We start from the raw sequence: 19,392 nt of genomic DNA, 5'->3' as shown, positions 1-19,392 counted from the left end.
AATTCTCCAGGTAAGAATACTGGAGTGGGCTGCTGTTCCCTTCTCCATGGGATCTTCCCGACCCAGGGATTGAACCCAGGTCTCCCGCATTGCGGGCCAGTTCTTTACTGTCTGAGTCACCAGGGACCACATTGTACTAGGAGGCTAATGCAGTCTTTAGGGAAAACAAGGGCAAGAAAACCACTGTGCTGCTGAGATGTCTAGGCCTGAAGGCACGGGCATCACCCCCTTCCTCTGTGCCCAGGTCGGCTGCAGGGATCCGGACCACAGCTTCCAGAGCCCAGAGCACAGAGGAGGAATTAGCTTTCCACTGAAAGGGAGGGTGGGCGAGCTAGAGAACCTGTGGTTTGAGTACACGTGAGCTCTTGAGGTTTTGTATTGTTCTCTAGGCCACTGTGGACTCCTCAGCCGAAGGGTCTTTGCCCTTTTCTCTTATATCATCAGGACTAGACAGAAAGAAGTTCCTTGATGCTCAGAGGACATTAGGCTTTGTTTTCTGTGGTCTGCCTGGGCAAAGTGAGACAGTCTAGCTCAATGCCCTCAGAAAGCAGAAGATGGTGATGGGTTCTTCAGAGCAAAGTGGAAAGAGGGACAGTAAAATTTTCTAAGACTGCAAGGAGGAATCGACCACCTTCTCATAGGAAGCAGCTTGCTGGTGGCAGGTCTTCAGATGAGATGGCCATGTGGATATAGCACTAAGCACCCGACCCAGCCCTTCCTACCTCCTCGGGAAGCCCATCTGTTCAGCTGATGGTGCCCTAATCAGTCTTCTACTTCACCCTGGTTCATTCTCATTGGTATTTCAACATGCTCACATCTTTCTGGTCTTAAAAAATAGAAAATCTTCCTTGACACCATGTCCCCCTCCAGACATCAATTCTTCCCCTTCACTGCACAGATCCATCCACCTCAACCCTGATTTTTCCTCAGCCTTCAAGTGAAATATCCTTGGTCAAAAGTCAGAACTGATCTCCTTCTTTACTAATTCCAGTGGACATTTTTCAGAACTTATCTTCCTTGACCTTTCAGCAGCATTTAACACCAAAGATGACTCAATTTTTTCCATCTCTTTCCTTAGTTTCCATGACATCACCCTGTCCTGAGTTTTAGCTTATTTCCTGGCTCCTCTTTTCTGAGTCTAGTGCAGATTCCTCATCCTTGGACCGTTGTGTCAGTGGGGGTACTCCTGTGAGCTCTTCCTGGGTCACCATCCTTCCAGCCAAGGCATTCTTCTTAGAGGAGCTCTTCTGCTCTTGTGGCTTTGTTACCAGATCTGGGTTTCCAGCCCAGATTTTCTCCTATGCATCTTTATACATGTCAAGTCTACCCTTTGATTTTATCCCCTTTGAAAGCTAGTAAGTTAGCCTGTTACTGTTTCTTGGATATAGGCAGAAGACATGAGACCTGGGTCAGCGACCCAGGACTTCATTTAAATATGGTTGAGGGAATTCCCTGGAGGTCCAGTGCTTAAGACTCTGTGCTTCCACTGCAGGGGGCATGGGTTTGACCCCTGGTCAGAAAACTAAGATTCTGCATGCTTTGACATGTGGCCAGTAAATAAGTAAATAAATAAATAAGGTTGAAAGTTTCTCATAGTGGCACGGGGGATCAGTTACATTGCTGACACGGCACGATGCAATTCTAAGTTTCTCTTTATGTGCTGTACCTGTCTTCACAAAGTGCCTCATGATGGCAGCTATTCCCTAGAAAAGAACCAGCAAAAGGAGGATTGCATATATAATTTAAAATTTTCTAGTAGTTGTATTTTCAAAAAGTAAAAGAGAAACAGGTTAAGCAATGTGTTTTATTTAACCAATATGTCTAAAATATGATTTCAACATGTAATCAATTAAAAATTATTAATGGATGTTTTACATTTTTTTGTACTAGTTTTTGAAATGCATATAGATTTTTCACTTAGAGCCCATTTTAATCTGAACTAGTCACGTTTCCAGTGCTCTATAGCCAGTAGAGGTCGTGGCTGCCGTACTGCATGGTGCAGGCCTGAAATTTCTCTTTCTCCCCCCAGCCCACCTCCCCAAGATTTCTAGCCTGCAAGGGCATACAAACGCTACCCTCCTCACTTCCCTGCCTTCCCTTTGTTTCTGTGAGTTAAGGCAGCCTTTATCCTTATCCTTCTGAGTTTGGAGTTGAAGCGGTTCTCTGATTCACAGAGCAGAAGGCCTAGAAGGTTACGGAGGAGATAAATCCATGACTGTTTATCAAATTATATTTTTTTGTCCCTGCCTCATTAACTATTTGTTCTGATGTATGCAATAGCCAGTCTGATGTTATAAGAATATTACTACATTGGTGTTAGCCAGTTTCATGGGTCATCTTTAGCTGCTGCTTGAGAGAAAGTATAATCTCGTAAAATATTTTTAGTCTCTAGCAACAGCATCATGTTCAGATCCTGCCTCAGAGAGGCATGTGGGCATGAAGAGCAGTGAGACTAAGGAGCTCAGGGAGGTTGACATGAAAACATTACATGTTTAGTTGGCTCTCAGATCAGTGAACACCAAGAATCCTGTATTCCACGGTTATTGACTTCAGTTTTTTCTCTTGATACTCATCCTTCAAGCCTCCTGAAGTGAAGAACTTAAAAATTCTTATTTAAAATGTTTTCTCTGTAAAATAGAGTAAATATAATACCACAGATATTAGCCAGAATGGTAAGAAGTTAAATATTTTAGTTAAGTGAACATTAGTTCACTTGATCTATCTATCTACCTTACTTGATCCATCCAATAATGCTATGGATCAAGTAAGGACCTCACTTTAGGTATTACACTCTTTGTAATTAGTTAAGTTGTTAACATTAGTTAACATTAACATCTAGTTAAGTTGAACAAGTTAACTTTCAAAATATCACAACTTTTTTAACCATTTTAAATGAAAACATTTAATAATCTGTTATAAATCCCCTGTCTGAGCATCCAGGGAGTACTGAATATAGCTTATACTTTTCTTAGGTTATTGTTAAATTGAATTACATTCCTATGGGGGAGGGGGTGAGGAATAACTAATATTTGTTGAGTGGCTACTCTGTCAACAGCTGTGCTTTATGTTATGGTGGCTCATATTATTTGACCATTAGAGTGTTCTCAGCCCAGTTCTGAGTATTTCAAGGAAGAATCTGTGTTTCACCTACCAGGAAGGCTTATGCATGCAGATTAACCTGCCCAGTCTAGCAAATTAGAGGGCTGGAGTTGGAACCCTAGCAGTCTGCCAGTGGCTTCCCCAGTGGCTCAGCGGTAAAGAATCTGCCTGCAAAGGAAGAGATGCAAGAGGCGAGGGTTTGATCCCTGGGTTGGGAAGATCCCCGGGAGAAGGAAATGGCAGCGCACTCCAGTATTCTTGCCTGGGAAATCCCAGGATGTAGGAGACTGGTGGCCTATGGCCGGTGGGGTCTCAAAACAGTTGGACGTGACTTAGCGACTAAACAGCAACAGGAGTCTGCCTCTAGAGGCCCTACTTTTAGGCACCCTGCCTCTAGACTTCCCCTCACTAGACATTATCATCCTCATTTTACAGATGTGGAAACTGTGGCTCAAAAGAATTAGCGAACACTTAAAAACCAGTTAGGAAGTGGCAGGGTTTGTGCCTGCTGGTCAGCACAAACACTTCTTTCTTCTCTCTTGGGTTCACTTGTCTGCCTTTTCCTTTCCTCAGAAAGTATCTTCCATCCTCTTGAGGCAATGTTTATTACATGACTTTGTTTGCTGTGCTACACCTGCTCTGAAATAATTTAGAGAAACATAGTGCTTGTTTTTTCAGAGTTTATATTCTAAAACAATTGACTACTTTTTTTCCCACAGAGAGGTCGGAACAATTATCAGGTCATTAGGATGCTGCCCTAGTGAAGGAGAGCTACATGATCTGATTGCAGAGGTAAGTAGGCTAAGAAACTTTCATACATGGCTGATTGAAATGGAATGACTCTTAGCGTGGATCTATCTTCTTGTAATAAGAAAAAAAAAATCCTTACCTGAAGTGAAAAATGCCCTAAATTACCAAATGTACTCAGTGAAGACATTAGGACAGCTATGAACGTGCGTGCATGCTAAGTCGCTTTAGTCACGTCTGACGCTTTGCGACCCCATGGACTGTAGCCCGCCAGGCTCCTCTGTCCATGGGATTCTCCAGGCAAGAATACTTGAGTGGGTTGCCACGCCTTCCTCCAGGGGATCTCTCTGACCCAGGAATCAAAACCGTGACTCCTGCATTGCAGGTGGATTCTTTACCGCTGAGCTGCCAGGGAAGCCCTAGGACAGCTATGTGAATTAGCAAATCAACAGAATCTGCAAGAATTGATATCAGATCTTAAAGAAATGTTTATGACCAGGTAATGCAATGGATCAAGTAAGGACCTCACTTTAGATATTACACTCTTTGTAATTAGTTGAAGAAAGGCCAGTAGACACAGAGGACTGACTGTATGCAGAATGAATATTGACAGATGAAAAGAATATAGTAAATGTCAGTTTACAGGGAATAGAAAGAGTAGAGACTGTACAGAATTTATTTGAGGAAATAAAACTAACTTCCCGAAATAGTAGTAAATAAAATAATAACTCACTTAACATTGAATTTTGAAAATGCTTATTTGTAATAGTGTAGATGAGTTGCTGGAGGGACTTATCTTATAAATGGTGATGAGAAGCCCCAAACCAGAGAGCTTCATGCCTTGTTTGGTTTTCCAGAAGAGTATCTGATCAGATTTCAAGTACAACTTTCAGTTCAACAAGGCAGAGGCCTGGAGGGAAAAAAACTACCTGGGCAGCCACTAGAAAACTCTTTTCAAACTTGCTTATTAGGTATGTGGGTTTTGGTGAAGGCCAAGTATCAACAAAGAGGATAGGGACAAAGGCAAGCATGTATGATTTTATTTATCTCCTTATTCCCTGCACCCAGCATAGTACTTGCCTGTTCAGTTTTACCCAGAAGAGAAGTAAGTGACCCTGGGTGAGTCGTTAACCTCTGCATCAGTTTCTCCATAATAATACTTACTTCAGAATTTGCTTCAAAGATAAATGAAATAATGTATAAGAAGACAAGTTTTGAATCCTAAAGTACATAGATTGGAAAGATGACTGTTGCTCCACATTAACACTTTTTAAATTTAATTATTTTGTATTGGAGTATAGTTTATTTACAGTGTTGTTAGTTTCAGGTGTACAGCAAGTGATTGTTATACACATACATATATACATTCTTTTTCAGGTTCTTTTCCTATATAGGTTGTTACAGAATCTTGAGTAGAGTTTCCTGTGCAATACAGTAGGTCCTTGTTTATTATCTGTTTTATACATAGTAGTATGGACACTACTAAGTGACTTCACTTTCACTTTTCACTTTCATGCATTGGAGAAGGAAATGGCACCCCACTCCAGTGTTCTTGCCTGGAGAATCCCAGGGACGGGGGAGCCTGGTGGGCTGCCGTCTATGGGATTGCACAGAGTTGGACACAACTGAAGCGACTTAGCAGCAGCAGCAAAGTCATTTTTCCTGAATAGTGGGAAAAAGCATCTCCTGCACTGGTCCTCACTAACAAAAAGTGTTGATCACTCCCTTAAAGTGACTATCATCAAAGCTAGAATTTGTATTGCGGAGAGGAAAGTTGGCACTGTGGAAGAGCTATGAACTGGAAGATGAATTTACAGTGAAATCACAATTATTGTTTATAATTGAGTAGACTAAGTGGAGCAGTAATGAAAAATACCTCTGAAACTTTAGAACCTAATTCTTTTATGGTTTGCTTGTGTGTTTTAATCTATAGCAGGGATCAGCAAACCACAAATCCTGGGCCAAATCCAGTCCACAACCTACTTCTGTAAAGTTTTATTGGAACACAACTAGACTCATTTTGTTGTTGTTGTTGTTCAGTCGCTAAGTTATGTCCAACTCTTTGCAACCCCATGGACTGCAACACGCCAGGCTCCTCTGTCCTCCCCTAGCTCCTGGAGTTTGCTCAGATTCATGTCCATTAAGTCATTGATACTATCTAACCATCTTATCCTCCACTGCCCCTTTTTCCTTTTGCCTTCAATCTTTCCCATCATCAGGGTAAGACTTATTTACTTACATAATATCTATAGCTATTTACTTACTACAAGAGTGGAGTTAAGAAACCATATGATTTGCAAAGCTTAAAGGCTGTGGCTTTTACAGAAAAGGTTTGCCAACTCCTGATCTATATATAGGTTTCTCTGGCAAAGTAGACCAAATACTATGTCTAGTGTTAGGAGATTGGAATTCAGATCCCATAACTACTGCTTACAGCTGTGTGGCCTTTGGTGAGCCACTTAATCTTTCGAAGTCTGGTTTCACATGCAAAAGGAATGCAGCAATACCATGGTGATTTATGAGTATTAAATTTAATAACTGTAAGGAATCAGCTGTTGCTTGGTGGGCACTCTGCATATTTGGATTTGCTTGCTGTGTAGATGACTTGCTACCAAAACACCCACACAATTTGAGCAGTTAGCCACAGTAGGTGTTCAGGTCCCAGTGTTTTATTTTGTCTTTACTGTTTTCTTAGGTACATTGACACAACTTTTGAAAATTACAGATATTTAGAACAGTTATGGTCTCATGAAGATCACTGAGCTATCTAAGCTCTGCTGCTGCTGCTAAGTCGCTTCAGTTGGGTCTGACTCTGTGCAACTCCATAGACAGCAGCCCACCAGGCTCCCCCGTCCCTGGGATTCTCCAGGCAAGAACACTGGAGTGGGGTGCTATTTCCTTCTCCACATACAAAGCTACATAATAGTAAATGTCTAGAGGTAGATGTCATATTGTTAAATGCTCTGTAGTAGTTTCAGAACTGAAACTGTTTCTGCCTCATTTGTTCTGAAGTGAAATAGTGACTATACTTTAAAATTCTTCTATAAAAAATTGGAGTCTGTGTTTGGTTCTCTAATTGTCATTTAATTGAATTTTATTGTAGATACATACTAACTTTCAGTTGTCCACTTCCTGGAGATCAATTTGAAATCCAGTGTTTCTCTTGAAATAGATCATTTAAAAAAATCACTCTGCATTGATCCCTCTACTTAATATTCTGTAGTTAACCACTGGTTCCACATAATCTCTGTCTGTTTGGAATGTCACAAACCCAGCAAAAATGAGAAAGGTTAATGAAAATCTTATCAACATACAGGTTACTAAACAATTTTTCCTTTGATATTAAGTTAGAGCCACCTGGGATCTTCAGTGTGCAAGAGCTGGGAGGAGATAATGACATTTCAGTACAAGTGGAAAGAATATTTAGTGGTCTACGTCCTTTGAAGTTCAAACCTAAGTGTACTTATGGAGAATTTAAAGTAATTACAAAAGAGAACTAAAAGATGTTTGGAAAATAATATCAATGCTGGTGAGATTATTACATTGCACAGTGATTTTTAAAAAGGTCAAGTTATCAGGAAAGTCTAAAAATCAAAAATGTGTGTGCACCTAATAACAGAGCTTTAGTATACATAAAGCAAACATAGACAGATTAGAGGGAAAAACAGACAATTCCATAATCCCAGATGATGACTACAGTAGACTTCCCTAAGTAACTGATGGAATAGCTATATAAAATATTAGCAAAGATATAGAAGATATGAACAATACCATCAACCACTCCAACCTAACTGGTATTTATAGAACACTACCCTGAATGATGGTGTGATCACTGACCTAGAACCAGACATCCTGGAATGTGAAGTCAAGTGGGCCTTAGAAAGCATCACTATGAAAAAGCTAGTGGAAGTGATGGAATTCCAGTTGAGCTCTTTCAAATCCTGAAAGATGATGCTGTGAAAGTGCTGCACTCAGTATGCCAGCAAATTTGGAAAACTCAGCAGTGGCCAGAGGACTGGAAAAGGTCAGTTTTCATTCCAATCCCAAAGAAAGGCAATGCCAAAGAATGCTCAAACTACCACACAATTGCACTCATCTCACACGCTAGTAAAGTAATGCACAAAATTCTCCAAGCCAGACTTCAGCAATATGTGAACCGTGAACTTCCTAATGTTCAAGCCGCTTTTAGAAAAGGCAGATGAACCAGAGATCAAATTGCCAACATCTGGTGGATCATGGAAAAAGCAAGAGAGTTCCAGAAAAACATCTATTTCTGTTTTATTGACTATGCCAAAGCCTTTGACTATGTGGATCACAATAAACTGTGGACAATTCTGAAAGACATGCAAATACCAGACCACCTGATCTGCCTTTTGAGAAATCTATATGCAGGTCAGGAAGCAACAGTTAGAACTGGACATGGAACAACAGACTGGTTCCAAATTGGAAAAGGAGTACGTGAAGGCTGTATATTGTCACCCTGCTTATTTAACTTATATGCAGAGTACATCATGAGAAACGCTGGACTGGAAGAAACACAAGCTGGAATCAAGATTGCCGGGAGAAATATCAATAACCTCAGATATGCAGATGACACCACCCTTATGGCAGAAAGTGAAGAGGAACTAAAAAGCCTCTTGATGAAAGTGAAAGTGGAGAGTGAAAAAGTTGGCTTAAAGCTCAACATTCAGAGAACAAAGATCATGGCATCTGGTCCCATCACTTCATGGGAAATAGATGGGGAAACAGTGGAAACAGTGTCAGACTTTATTTTTCTGGGCTCCAAAATCACTGCAGATGGTGACTGCAGCCATGAAATTAAAAGACGCTTACTCCTTGGAAGGAAAGTTATGACCAACCTAGATAGCATATTCAAAAGCAGAGACATTACTTTGCCAACAAAGGTTCGTCTAGTCAAGGCTATGGTTTTTCCTGTGGTCATGTATAGATGTGAGAGTTGGACTGTGAAGAAGGCTGAGCACCAAAGAATTGATGCTTTTGAACTATGGTGTTGGAGAAGACTCTTGAGAGTCCCTTGGACTGCAAGGAGATCCAACCAGTCCATTCTGAAGGAGATCAGCCCTGGGATTTCTTTGGAAGGAATGATGCTAAAGCTGAAACTCCAGTACTTTGGCCACCTCATGCGAAGAGTTGACTCATTGGAAAGGACTCTGATGCTGGGGGTGATTAGGGCAGGAGGAGAAGGGGATGACAGAGGATGATATGGCTGGATAGCATCACTGACTCGATGGACGTTGAGTCTGGGTTAACTCCGGGAGTTGGTGATGGACAGGGAGGCCTGGCGTGCTGTGATTCATGGGGTCGCAAAGAGTTGGACACAACTGAGCGACTGAACTGAACTGAACCCTGAATAACTGCAATATACATGTTCTTTCCATGTGTACATGGAGTGTTCATTAAGAAGTTTAAGTACTAGGCCACAAAACAAATCTTAGTAGCTTTTAGTACCCCAAAAAATGAATTAAATAGAGAGCAATTGAGAATAAGATCATTAGAAAATCCTCAAGTACTTGGAATTATACTTTTTTTTTTTAAATTTTATTTATTTATTTTTTGAGAGATAATTGCTTTACAGAATTTTGTTGCTTTCTGTCAAACCTCAACATGAATCAGTGATAGGTATACATATATACCCTCCCTTTTGAAACCCCCTGCCATCTCCCTCCCCATCTCACCCCTCTAGGTTGATACAGAGCCCCTGTTTGAGTTTCCTGAGCCCAGAGCAAATTCCCATTGGCTATGTATTTTACATATAGTAATGTACATTTCCATGTTACTTTTTCCATACATCTCACCTCTCCTCTCGTCTCCCCATAAGCAACATACTTCTAAATAATTCATGAATCAAAGAAGAAATCACAAAGAAATTAGAAAACATTTTGTCCTGAGTGATGGTGAAGATACAACATGTCAAACTTTGTGGGATGCAGGTAAAACATCCCTTAGAGGACAATTTACCACTTTTAAGTGTTTATATTAGAAAAGACAAAAAAATCGGCAAATAATCATCTAAATTCTCATCATAAGAAACTAGAAAAACAAGACCAACATACACACAATATAAATAGAGGGAAGAAAATTATAAAGATCAGAAATCAGTGAAATAGAAAATGGACAGAGAAAAATCACTGAAAGGAAACATGAATCTGTTCAAATACAGTTGATAAACTTATAGCTAAGTACATTGAGATACAAATTATCAATATCAAGATTAAAGGGAACTGTATTCAATATCTTGTAATAGCCTATAATGGAGAAGAATCTGAAGAAGAATATATATAAACATACATATGTATATATAAATATAAAACTGAATCACTTTGCTGTATACCTGAAACTAACATAACATTGTAAATCAACTATACTTCAATAAAAAATGTTTTAAATTATCTTTTATTTAATTATGAAACTTCCCTTCTACCAATTCTTAATAGTACTAGAGCTATAGTCACTTCTTGAAACAGAAATTAAAGAGTAGCTTCTGTATAAAAAATTTTTAAGATGAAGAATGGGTTTTCATTATCCTCAAATAATAACAAATCATTATCAAAAACTCTATGCCAATGAGTCTGACAACTTGGATAAATGGATAAATCCCCTGAGAGATAGAGATGACCAAAACTGACTCAACAAAAACTGGACAATTTGAATAGTCCCATATCGATTACCAAAATTAAATTTATAATTAAAATTTTTCTCACAAAGAAAACTAGAGATTCAGATGAACTCACTGGTGAATTTGCTCTAGCATTTATGGAAGGAGTACCAATTCTATACAAAAATATTTCTGAAAATATTACAGGAAAGAACACTTTTCTAGCTCAGTTTTTGAGGCTAGTATCACTCTGATACCAAAACCAAGCAATCATATTACAAGAAATAAAACTATGGACCATATTAACATAGATGCAAAAAAATCCTTAATAAAATTTTATCAAATTAATTTCAACAATATGTTAAAAAGGATAATACATCATGAGCAAGTGCCGTTTATACCAGAAATTTAAGGTTAGCTTAATATTAATCAATGTAATTTACTACATTAATAGAACAAAGTAGATAAATGATATGATCATTTGAATAAATACAGAGAAAACATTGAAAAAATTCTACACTCATTGAAGATAATAATACCCAGCAATATGAGAAGAAAAGGAAGCTTCTTTACCTGGCTAAGGACATCTACAAAAAGCCCTAAGGCTAACATCTTGCTCATTGGTGAAAACTCAGTGCTTTCTGCCTAAAATCAGGAGTGTCTGTGTTCATCACTCCTAGTCGTCATGCTGCTTGAAACCTTAGCTAGTGCAACAAGGCAAGAAACAATAACAACAAATACACAATTTGGATAATAAAAAGTAAAACTATGTTTCAAGATGATTGTGCATGTAGAAGATCCTAAGAAATTTACCAAAAAGCCATTAGAACTAATATATGAAGTTAGCCAAGCTACAGGCTATAAAGTCAACATACAAAATTAATTATATTTCTATAAACTATAAGCTAACAATTAGAAAAATTAAGCAATCAGTTCCATTTATAATAGCCTAAAAAGTGAAATAATAAAGTTAACAAAAGATAGACGAGACTTATTATTTTTTTAGACGAGACTCATATACTGAAAACAGCAAACATTGTAGAGGGAAATTAAGATCTAAATAAATGAATAGATATACATATTTGTGAATTAGAAAGCTCAATATTTTTAAGATAGTCTTCTCAGATTGATCTCTAGATTCAACACATTTTCAACCAATCATAGCAACATTTTCTGAAGGAATGTACAAACTGATTCTAAAGTTTGAATGGAAACGTGAAAGACCTTGAACAACCAAAATAATTTTGACAAAAAGGACAAAGATGGATTTATACCACCTCATATGCAGATGACACCACCCTTATGGCAGAAAGTGAAGAAGAACTAAAGAGCCTCTTGATGAAAGTGAAAGAGGAGAATGAAAAAGTTGGGGAAACAGTGGCTGACTTTATTTTTCTGGGCTCCAAAATCACTGCAGATGGTGATTGCAGCCATGAAATTAAAAGACACTCCTTGGAAGGAAAGTTATGACCAACCTAGACAGCATATTAAGAAGCAGAGACATTACTTTGCCAACAAAGGTCTGTCTAGTCAAGGCTCTGGTTTTTCCAGTGGTCACGTATGGATGTGAGAGTTGGACTATAAAGAAAGCTGAGCACCAAAGAATTGATGCTTTTGAACTGTGGTGGTGGAGAAGACTCTTGAAAGTCCCTTGGACTGCAAGGAGATCCAACCAGTGCATCCTAAAGGAGATCAGTCCTGGGTATTCATTGGAAGGACTGATGATGAAGCTGAAACGCCAATACTTTGGCCACCTGATGCGAAGAGCTGACTCATTTGAAAAGACCCTGATGCTGGGAAAGATTGAGGGCAGGAGGAGAAGGGGATGAGATGGTTGGATAGCATCACTGACTCAATGGACATGAGTCTGGGTAGGCTCCTGGAGTTGGTGATGGACAGGGAGGCCTGGCGTGCTGCAGTCCATGGCGTTGCAAAGAGTCAGACACGACTGAGCGACTGAACTGAACTGGACTGATTGCAGATTTACTATGAAGCTTCAGTAATCTTGAGTATTATATTTGTACACATATTATGTGGTATCATGCACAGTGTGATATTTTGTACACTGGTACACATACAGATCAGTGGAACTGACTAGAGAATTGAGAAAGAGAACCACACATATCTTTGACATAGGTGCCAACATCATTCAATGAGAAAAGGGTAATCATTTCAATAAATAGCGTTTGAGCAAATGATTATCTGAATAGAAAGAAACAACACTCTTTTCAACAGTCTTTTAACTTGAAATGGATCATAGAACTGAACATGAGAGCTAAATCTATAAAACATAGGGAAAACTTTATGATGTTGGGTTAGCCAAAGATTTCTTAGATAGAGAGACAAGAAACCATGAACCATAAAGGAACAACAATGATTAATTTCCTCAACATTAAAAACTTTGGCCCATCAAAGGGCAGAGCCAAAAACATACAGGGCTTCACTGGTGGTCCAGTGGTTAAGAGTCCACCTTGTATTACAGGGGCCACTATTTCAATCCCTCGCCTGAAAAAGATCCCACATGCTGTGGAGCAACTAAGCCCGTGTGCCGCAACTCCTGAGCCCAAGCTCTAGACCCCTTAAGCCGCAACCATTGAAACCCATGCGCCCTAGAGCCCATGCTCTGCAACAAGAGAAACCACTACAATGATAAGCCTGCACACCACAGCAAAGAGTAGCCCTTGCTCACGCAGCTAGAGAGAGCCCACACGCAGCAATGAAGACCCAGCACAGCCAAAAGTAAAAATAAACAAATCTGAGTCATGGATTAGGGGAAAATATTTGAAAGATAATTTATTTCATATTGTATAATTCATTTGATAATATATGAATGTCTGTGCTGCATTTAGTCGCTTAGTCATGTCCGACTTTTTGCCACCGCATGGACTGTAGCCCACCAGGCTCCTCTGTTCATGAGATTCTCCCGGAAAGAATATTGGAGTGGTTTGCCATGCCCTCCTCCAGGGGCTCTTCTCAACCCAGGAATTGAACCGGGGTCTTCTGAATTGGAGGCGGATTCTTTACCAGCTGACCTACTGCTGCTGCTGCTAAGTCACTTCAGTTGTGTCCGACTCTGCGACCCCATAGATGGCAGCCCACCAGGCTCCCCCGTCCCTGGGATTCTCCAGGCAAGAACACTGGAGTGGGTTGCCATTTCCTTCTCCAATGCATGAAAGTGAAAAATGAAAGTGAAGTCGCTCAGTCGTGTCCGAATCTTAGCGACCCCATGGACTGCAGCCCACCAGGCTCCTCCATCCATGGGATTTTCCAGGCAAGAGTACTGGAGTGGGGTGCCCTAGGGAAGCCCATATGAATGTTTCAACCTAATTTTTAAAATAGCCAAAGATTTGTATGGCCATTTCGTGAAAGAAAAAGTATCAGTGGCCAATAAGCTCATAAAAAGATGATGAATGTCTCTAGTCAGTGGGGATAATGAGGTGCCACTACACATCCGCTAGAATGTCTAAGATTTGAGTCTGAAATGTTAAATGCTGGCAAGCCCATTGACGAAAGTGGAGTGTTAATGTTCCCTACTATTATTATTGTATTACTGTTGATTTCTCTGTTTATGTCTATTAATATTTGCTTTATGTATTTAGGTGCTCCTGGGTTCAGTGCATATATATTTACAATTGTTATATCTTGTTGGGTTGACCCCTTTACCACTATGTAATGTCTTTCTCTGTCTCTTGTTACACTCTCTTCATTTTGCCTAATTTTCTTTGTTTATTTCTATGTGTTAAGTAGGTCAGTTTTGTTTCCCAATCTTGGAGTAGTGGCCTTATGTAGATGTCCTGGGGGCTCAGCAGCATGCTCCCCTCTGATCACCAGAGCTGTATGCCCCCTGTGTGGGCTGCGTGTGCCCTTCTATTGTGGCAGGGCTGACTACTGTGGGCATGCTGGTGAGGGGACTGGCCCCCAGTTCACTTGGTTGCAAGGCCCTGCCTCTCACTGGAGGGTAGGATAGGCTTCCTGTGTGGTTTGGCTGAGCAGCCCTGTGAGGGGTGCAACTGCTGCTGGACCACTGGAGGGCAGGGCTAAGTCCATCCGCAGCTGTCTGTGTGGCCTGGGGAGAACACGTGGGGGAGGGGCTGCCGCCAGCCCACTGGCGGGTGAATACGCCCCCAGCAGAGGTTTGCTAGTGAAGGGTTCTGAAATGGAGCTCGGCAGTGCTGGTGTCACTGTGGTAGAAGAAGCTCGCGGAAAAGGCTGCGACCAGTGTCTTCACCCCTTGGACGTCCAGCTGCTTCCTGCCTCTCTGGGAGGCTCTCCAAGATTAGCAAGTAGGTCTGACCTAGGCTCCTTCTGACTACTGCTTCTGAGCATTCAGAGTGTGAGATTTTATGTGCACCTTTTAAGAGAGGAGTCTCTGTTTCCTATAGCCCTCCAGCTCTCCTGTTCACAAAGGCAGACGTGCTGGGGGCTCATCTTCTGGTGCAGGACCCTAAACTGGGAAGCCCAAGTGGTGCTTGAACCTCTTACTCCTTGGTGGGAACCTCTGCAATTGTGACTGCCCTCCTGTTTGTGGGCGACTTACCTGGGAGTGTTGTTCAGTCTCTCAGTCATGTCCAACTCTTTGCGACCCCGTGGACTGCAGCATGCCAGGCTTCCCAGTCCTTCAACATCTCTCTGAGTTTACCCAAACTCATGTCCATTGAGTTGGTGATGCCATCCAACGATCTTATCCTCTCTTGTCCCCTTCTCCTCCTGCCTTCAATTTTTCCCAGCATCAGGGTCCTTTCTAATGTGTCAGCTCTGCGGATCAGGTGGCCAAAGTATTGGAGCTTCAGCTTCAGCATCAGTCCTTCCAATGAATATTCAGGGTTGATTTCCTTTAAGGATTAACTGGTTTGCTCTCCTTGCTGTCCAAGGGACTCTCAAGAGTCTTCTCCAACACCACAGTTCAAAAGCATCAGTTCTTCGGTGCTCAGCCTTCTTTATGGTCCAACTCTCACATACGAATATGACTACTGGAAAAACCGTAGCTTTGACTAGATGGGTCTTTGTTGGAAAGTAATGTCTCTGCTTTTTAATACTCTGTCTCAGTTCAGTTCACTTCAGTTCAGTCACTTAGTCATGTCTGACTCTTTGTGACCACATGGACTGCAGCACATCAGGCTTCCCTGTCCATCACCAACTCCCGGAGTTTACATAAAATCATGTCCACTGAGTTGGTGATGCCATCCAACTATCTCATCCTCTCTCGTCCTCTTTTCCTTCTGCCTTCAATCTTTCCGAGCATCAGGGTCTTTTCAGGTGAGTCAGTTCTTTTTATCAGGTGGCCAAAGTATTGGAGTTTCAGCTTCAACATGAGTCCTTCCAATGAATATTCAGTACTGATTTCCTTTAGGATGGACTGATTTGATGTCCTTGCAGTCCAAGGGACTCTCAAGAGTCTTCTCCAACACCACAGTTCAAAAGCATCAATTCTTTGGTGCTCAGCTTTCTTTATAGTCCAACTCTCACATCCATACATGACCACTGGAAAAACCATAGCTTTGACTAGATGGACCTTTGTTAGCAAAGTAATATCTCTGCTTTTAAATATGCTGTCTATGTTGGTCATAACTTTTCTTCCAAGGAGTAAGCGTCTTTTAATTTCATGGCTATAGTTACCATCTGCAGTGATTTTGGAGCCCCCAAAATAAAGTCTGACACTGTTTCCACTGTTTCCCCATCTATTTGCCATGAAGTGATGGGACCAGATACCATTATCTTAATTTTCTGAATGTTGAGTTTTAAGCCAACTTTTTCACTCTCTTTAACTTTCATCAAGAGGCTCTTTAGTTCTCCTTGCTTTCTGCCATAAGGGTGGTGTCATCTGCATATCTAAGGGTTATTGATATTTCTCCTGGCAATCTTGATTCCAGCTTGTGCTTCATCCAGCCCAAGGTTTCTCATGATGTACTCTGCATATAAGTTAAATAAACAATATATAGCCTTGACGTACTCCATTCCTGATTTGGAACCAGTCTGTTGTTCCATGTCCAGTTCTAACTGTTGCTTCCTGACCTGCATATAGATTTCTCAAGAGGCAGGTCAGGTGGTCTGGTAATCCCATTTCTTTCAGAATTTTCCAGTTTGTTGTGATCCACACAGTCAAAGGCTTTGACATAGTCAATAAAACAGAAGTAAATGTTTTTCTGGAACTCTCTTGCTTTTCGATGATCCAACAGATATTGGCAATTTGATATTTGGTTTCTCTGCCTTTTCTAAAGCTTGAACATCTGGAAGTTCACAGTTCATGTACTGTTGAAGCCTGGCTTGGAGAATTTTGAGCACTACTTGGCTAGCGTGTGAGATTAGTGCCATTTTGTGGTAGTTTGAGCATTCTTTGGCATTGTCTTTCTTTGGGATTGGAATGAAAACTGACCTTTTCCAGTCCGGTGGGCACTGCTGAGTTTTCCAAATTTGCTGACATATTGAGTGCAGCACTTTCACAGCATCATCTTTTAGGATTTGAAATAGCTCAACTGGAATTGCATCACCTCCACTAGCTTTGTTCGTACTGATGCTTTCTAAGGCCTACTTGACTTTGCATTTCAGGATGTCTGGCTCTAGGTGAGTGATCACACCATCGTGATTATCTTGGTCATGAAGATCTTTTTTGTGTAGTTCATCTATGTCTTCTTGCCACATCTTCTTAATATCTTCTGCTTCTGTTAGGTCCATACCATTTCTGTCCTTTATCGCAGCTATCTTTGCATGAAATGTTCCCTTGGTGTCTCTGACTCTCTTGAAGAGATCTCTAGTCTTTCCCAGTCTATTGTTTTCCTCTATTTCTTTGCATTGATCACTGAGGAAGGCTTTCTTTTCTCTCCTTGCTGTTCTTTGGAACTCTGCATTCAAATGGGTATATCTTTCCTTTTCTCCTTTGCTTTTCACTTCTTTTCTTTTAACAGCTATTTGTAAGGCCTCCTCAGACAGCCATTTTGCCTTTTTGCATTTCTTTTTCTTGGGGATGGTCTTGATCTCTGTCTCCTGTACAATGTCACGAACCTCTGTCCATAGTTCTTCAGGTACTCTATCAGGTCTAATCCCTTGAATCTATATCTCACTTCCACTGTATAATCCTAAGGGATTTGATTTAGGTCATACCTGAATGGTCTAGTGGTTTTCCCTACTTTCTTCAATTTAAGTTTGAATTTGGCAATAAGGAGTTCATGATCTGAGCCACAGTCAGCTCCCGGTCTTATTTTTGCTGACTGTATAGAGCTTCTCCATCTATGGCTGCAAAGAATATAATCAGTCTTTTTTGGTATTGACCATCTGGTGATGTCCACGTGTACAGTCTTCTCTTGTGTTGTTGGAAGAGGGTGTTCGCTATGACCAGTGCATTCCCTTGGCAAAACTCGATTAGTTTTTGCGCTGCTTCATTCTGTACTCCAAGGCCAAATTTGCCTGTTACTCCAGGTATTTCTTGACTTCCTACTTTTGCATTCCAGTCCCCTATAATGAAAAGGACATCTTTTTTAGTTCTAGAAGGTCTTGTAGGTCTTTATAGAACCATTCAACTTCAGCTTCTTCAGCATTACTGGTTGAGGCATAGACTTGGATTACTGTGATATTGAATGGTTTGCCTTGGAAATGAATAGAGATCATTCTGTCGTTTTTGAGATTGCACCCAAGTATTGCATTTCACTCTTTTGTTGACTATGATGGCTACTCCATTTCTTCTAAGGGATTCTTGCCCACAGTAGTAGATATAATGGTCATCTGAGTTAAATTCACCCGTTCCAGTCCATTTTAGTTTGCCTAAAATGTAGACATTCACTCTTGCCATCTCCTGTTTGACCACTTCCAATTTGCCTTGATTCATACTCTGTCTTGGTTTGTCGTATATACACCTGGGCATGTGTCATACACCTGGGAGTGTGGGTCCTGGCAATGCAGTGTCTCCAGTCCTCCTAACTGTCTTGTTATGGCACATTCTTTATCACCAACACCACCTCGAAAGCCCCCTTGTTACGGTTACTTCTTTATCTTTAGTTGTGAAACATCTTTCCTGATAGTCTTCAAATTATTATCATAGAGAGTTGCTTTACAAGTAGTTGGGATTTTGATGTGCCTGTGGGAAGATGGGAGCATGGAGTCTTCCTACTCTGCCATCTTGGTGACATCCCCAATCCATCACCTTAATATAATCAGTATTAGTAATTTAGTGCACTTCCTCCCATATTATTTTCCTTGACATGTTTTTAGCATAATAGTAATCTTATAGTTGGAGAAGGCAATGGCACCCCACTCCAACACTCTTGCCTGGAAAATCCCATGGATGGAGGAGCCTGGTGGGCCGCAGTTCATGGGGTCGCTAAGAGTCGGACAAGACTCAGCGACTTCACTTTCACTTTTCGGTTTCATGCACTGGAGAAGGAAATGGCAACCTACTCCAGTGTTGTTGCCTGGAAAATCCCAGGGACGGGGGAGCCTCGTGGGCTGCCGTCTATGGGGTCACACAGAGTCGGACACGACTGAAGCGACTTAGCAGCAGCAGCTTAGCAGCAATCTTTTTTTTTTTTTTTTTTTTTAGCAGCAATCTTATAGTACAATTTAGTATGTACAATTTCAGCCTTGATTTTTTTTGCTAGTTATATCACAATCATTTCCAATGTTATTATAAAAATTTCATTCTTTAAGAAATGCATGCTGATTAAAATTGGATGCTCAAAAAATAGAGGAGTGATTGCTCTTGTTTCCATCACTCAAACACAACCAGAATATTTTACCTTTTTACTCAATATTACATCAAAGTGATTGTTTCATACTGTTATCTAATTTAAGGAAAACTAACATTTTAAGAAGGAAATCCTGTCATATACTGTAACATGGATGAAACTTGAAGATATTATGTGAAAATTCTAGTCACAAAATAGACCAGTACTCCATGACTCCACTTAGTTGAGGTATCTAAAGTAGTCAAACTCTTAGAA

The 19,392-nt window shown here is 40.6% G+C and overlaps 1 protein-coding gene across 5 annotated transcripts in view; it reads left to right on the top strand.

Annotated features, from left to right (window-relative positions):
• Positions 1-19,392, top strand: part of EFCAB2 (EF-hand calcium binding domain 2) — a 108,972-nt gene that overhangs the window by 75,802 nt on the left and 13,778 nt on the right. For all 5 annotated transcript variants that reach the window (XR_008714866.1, XM_055582087.1, XM_055582084.1 and 2 more), the window contains exon 3: positions 3,819-3,891. Coding sequence is in view for 4 of the 5 variants with exons in the window: in XM_055582087.1 (XP_055438062.1) it covers positions 3,819-3,891 (73 nt within the window). In the remaining variant the exon portion in view is untranslated. The remainder of the gene's footprint in view (positions 1-3,818; positions 3,892-19,392) is intronic.

The sequence above is a fragment of the Bubalus kerabau genome, chromosome 5 (assembly GCF_029407905.1).
Source record: "Bubalus kerabau isolate K-KA32 ecotype Philippines breed swamp buffalo chromosome 5, PCC_UOA_SB_1v2, whole genome shotgun sequence".
NCBI classification, from domain to species: Eukaryota; Metazoa; Chordata; class Mammalia; order Artiodactyla; family Bovidae; genus Bubalus; species Bubalus kerabau.
The sequence above is the reverse complement of the archived record's forward strand: the minus strand, read 5'-3'. Positions and strand labels throughout refer to the sequence as shown.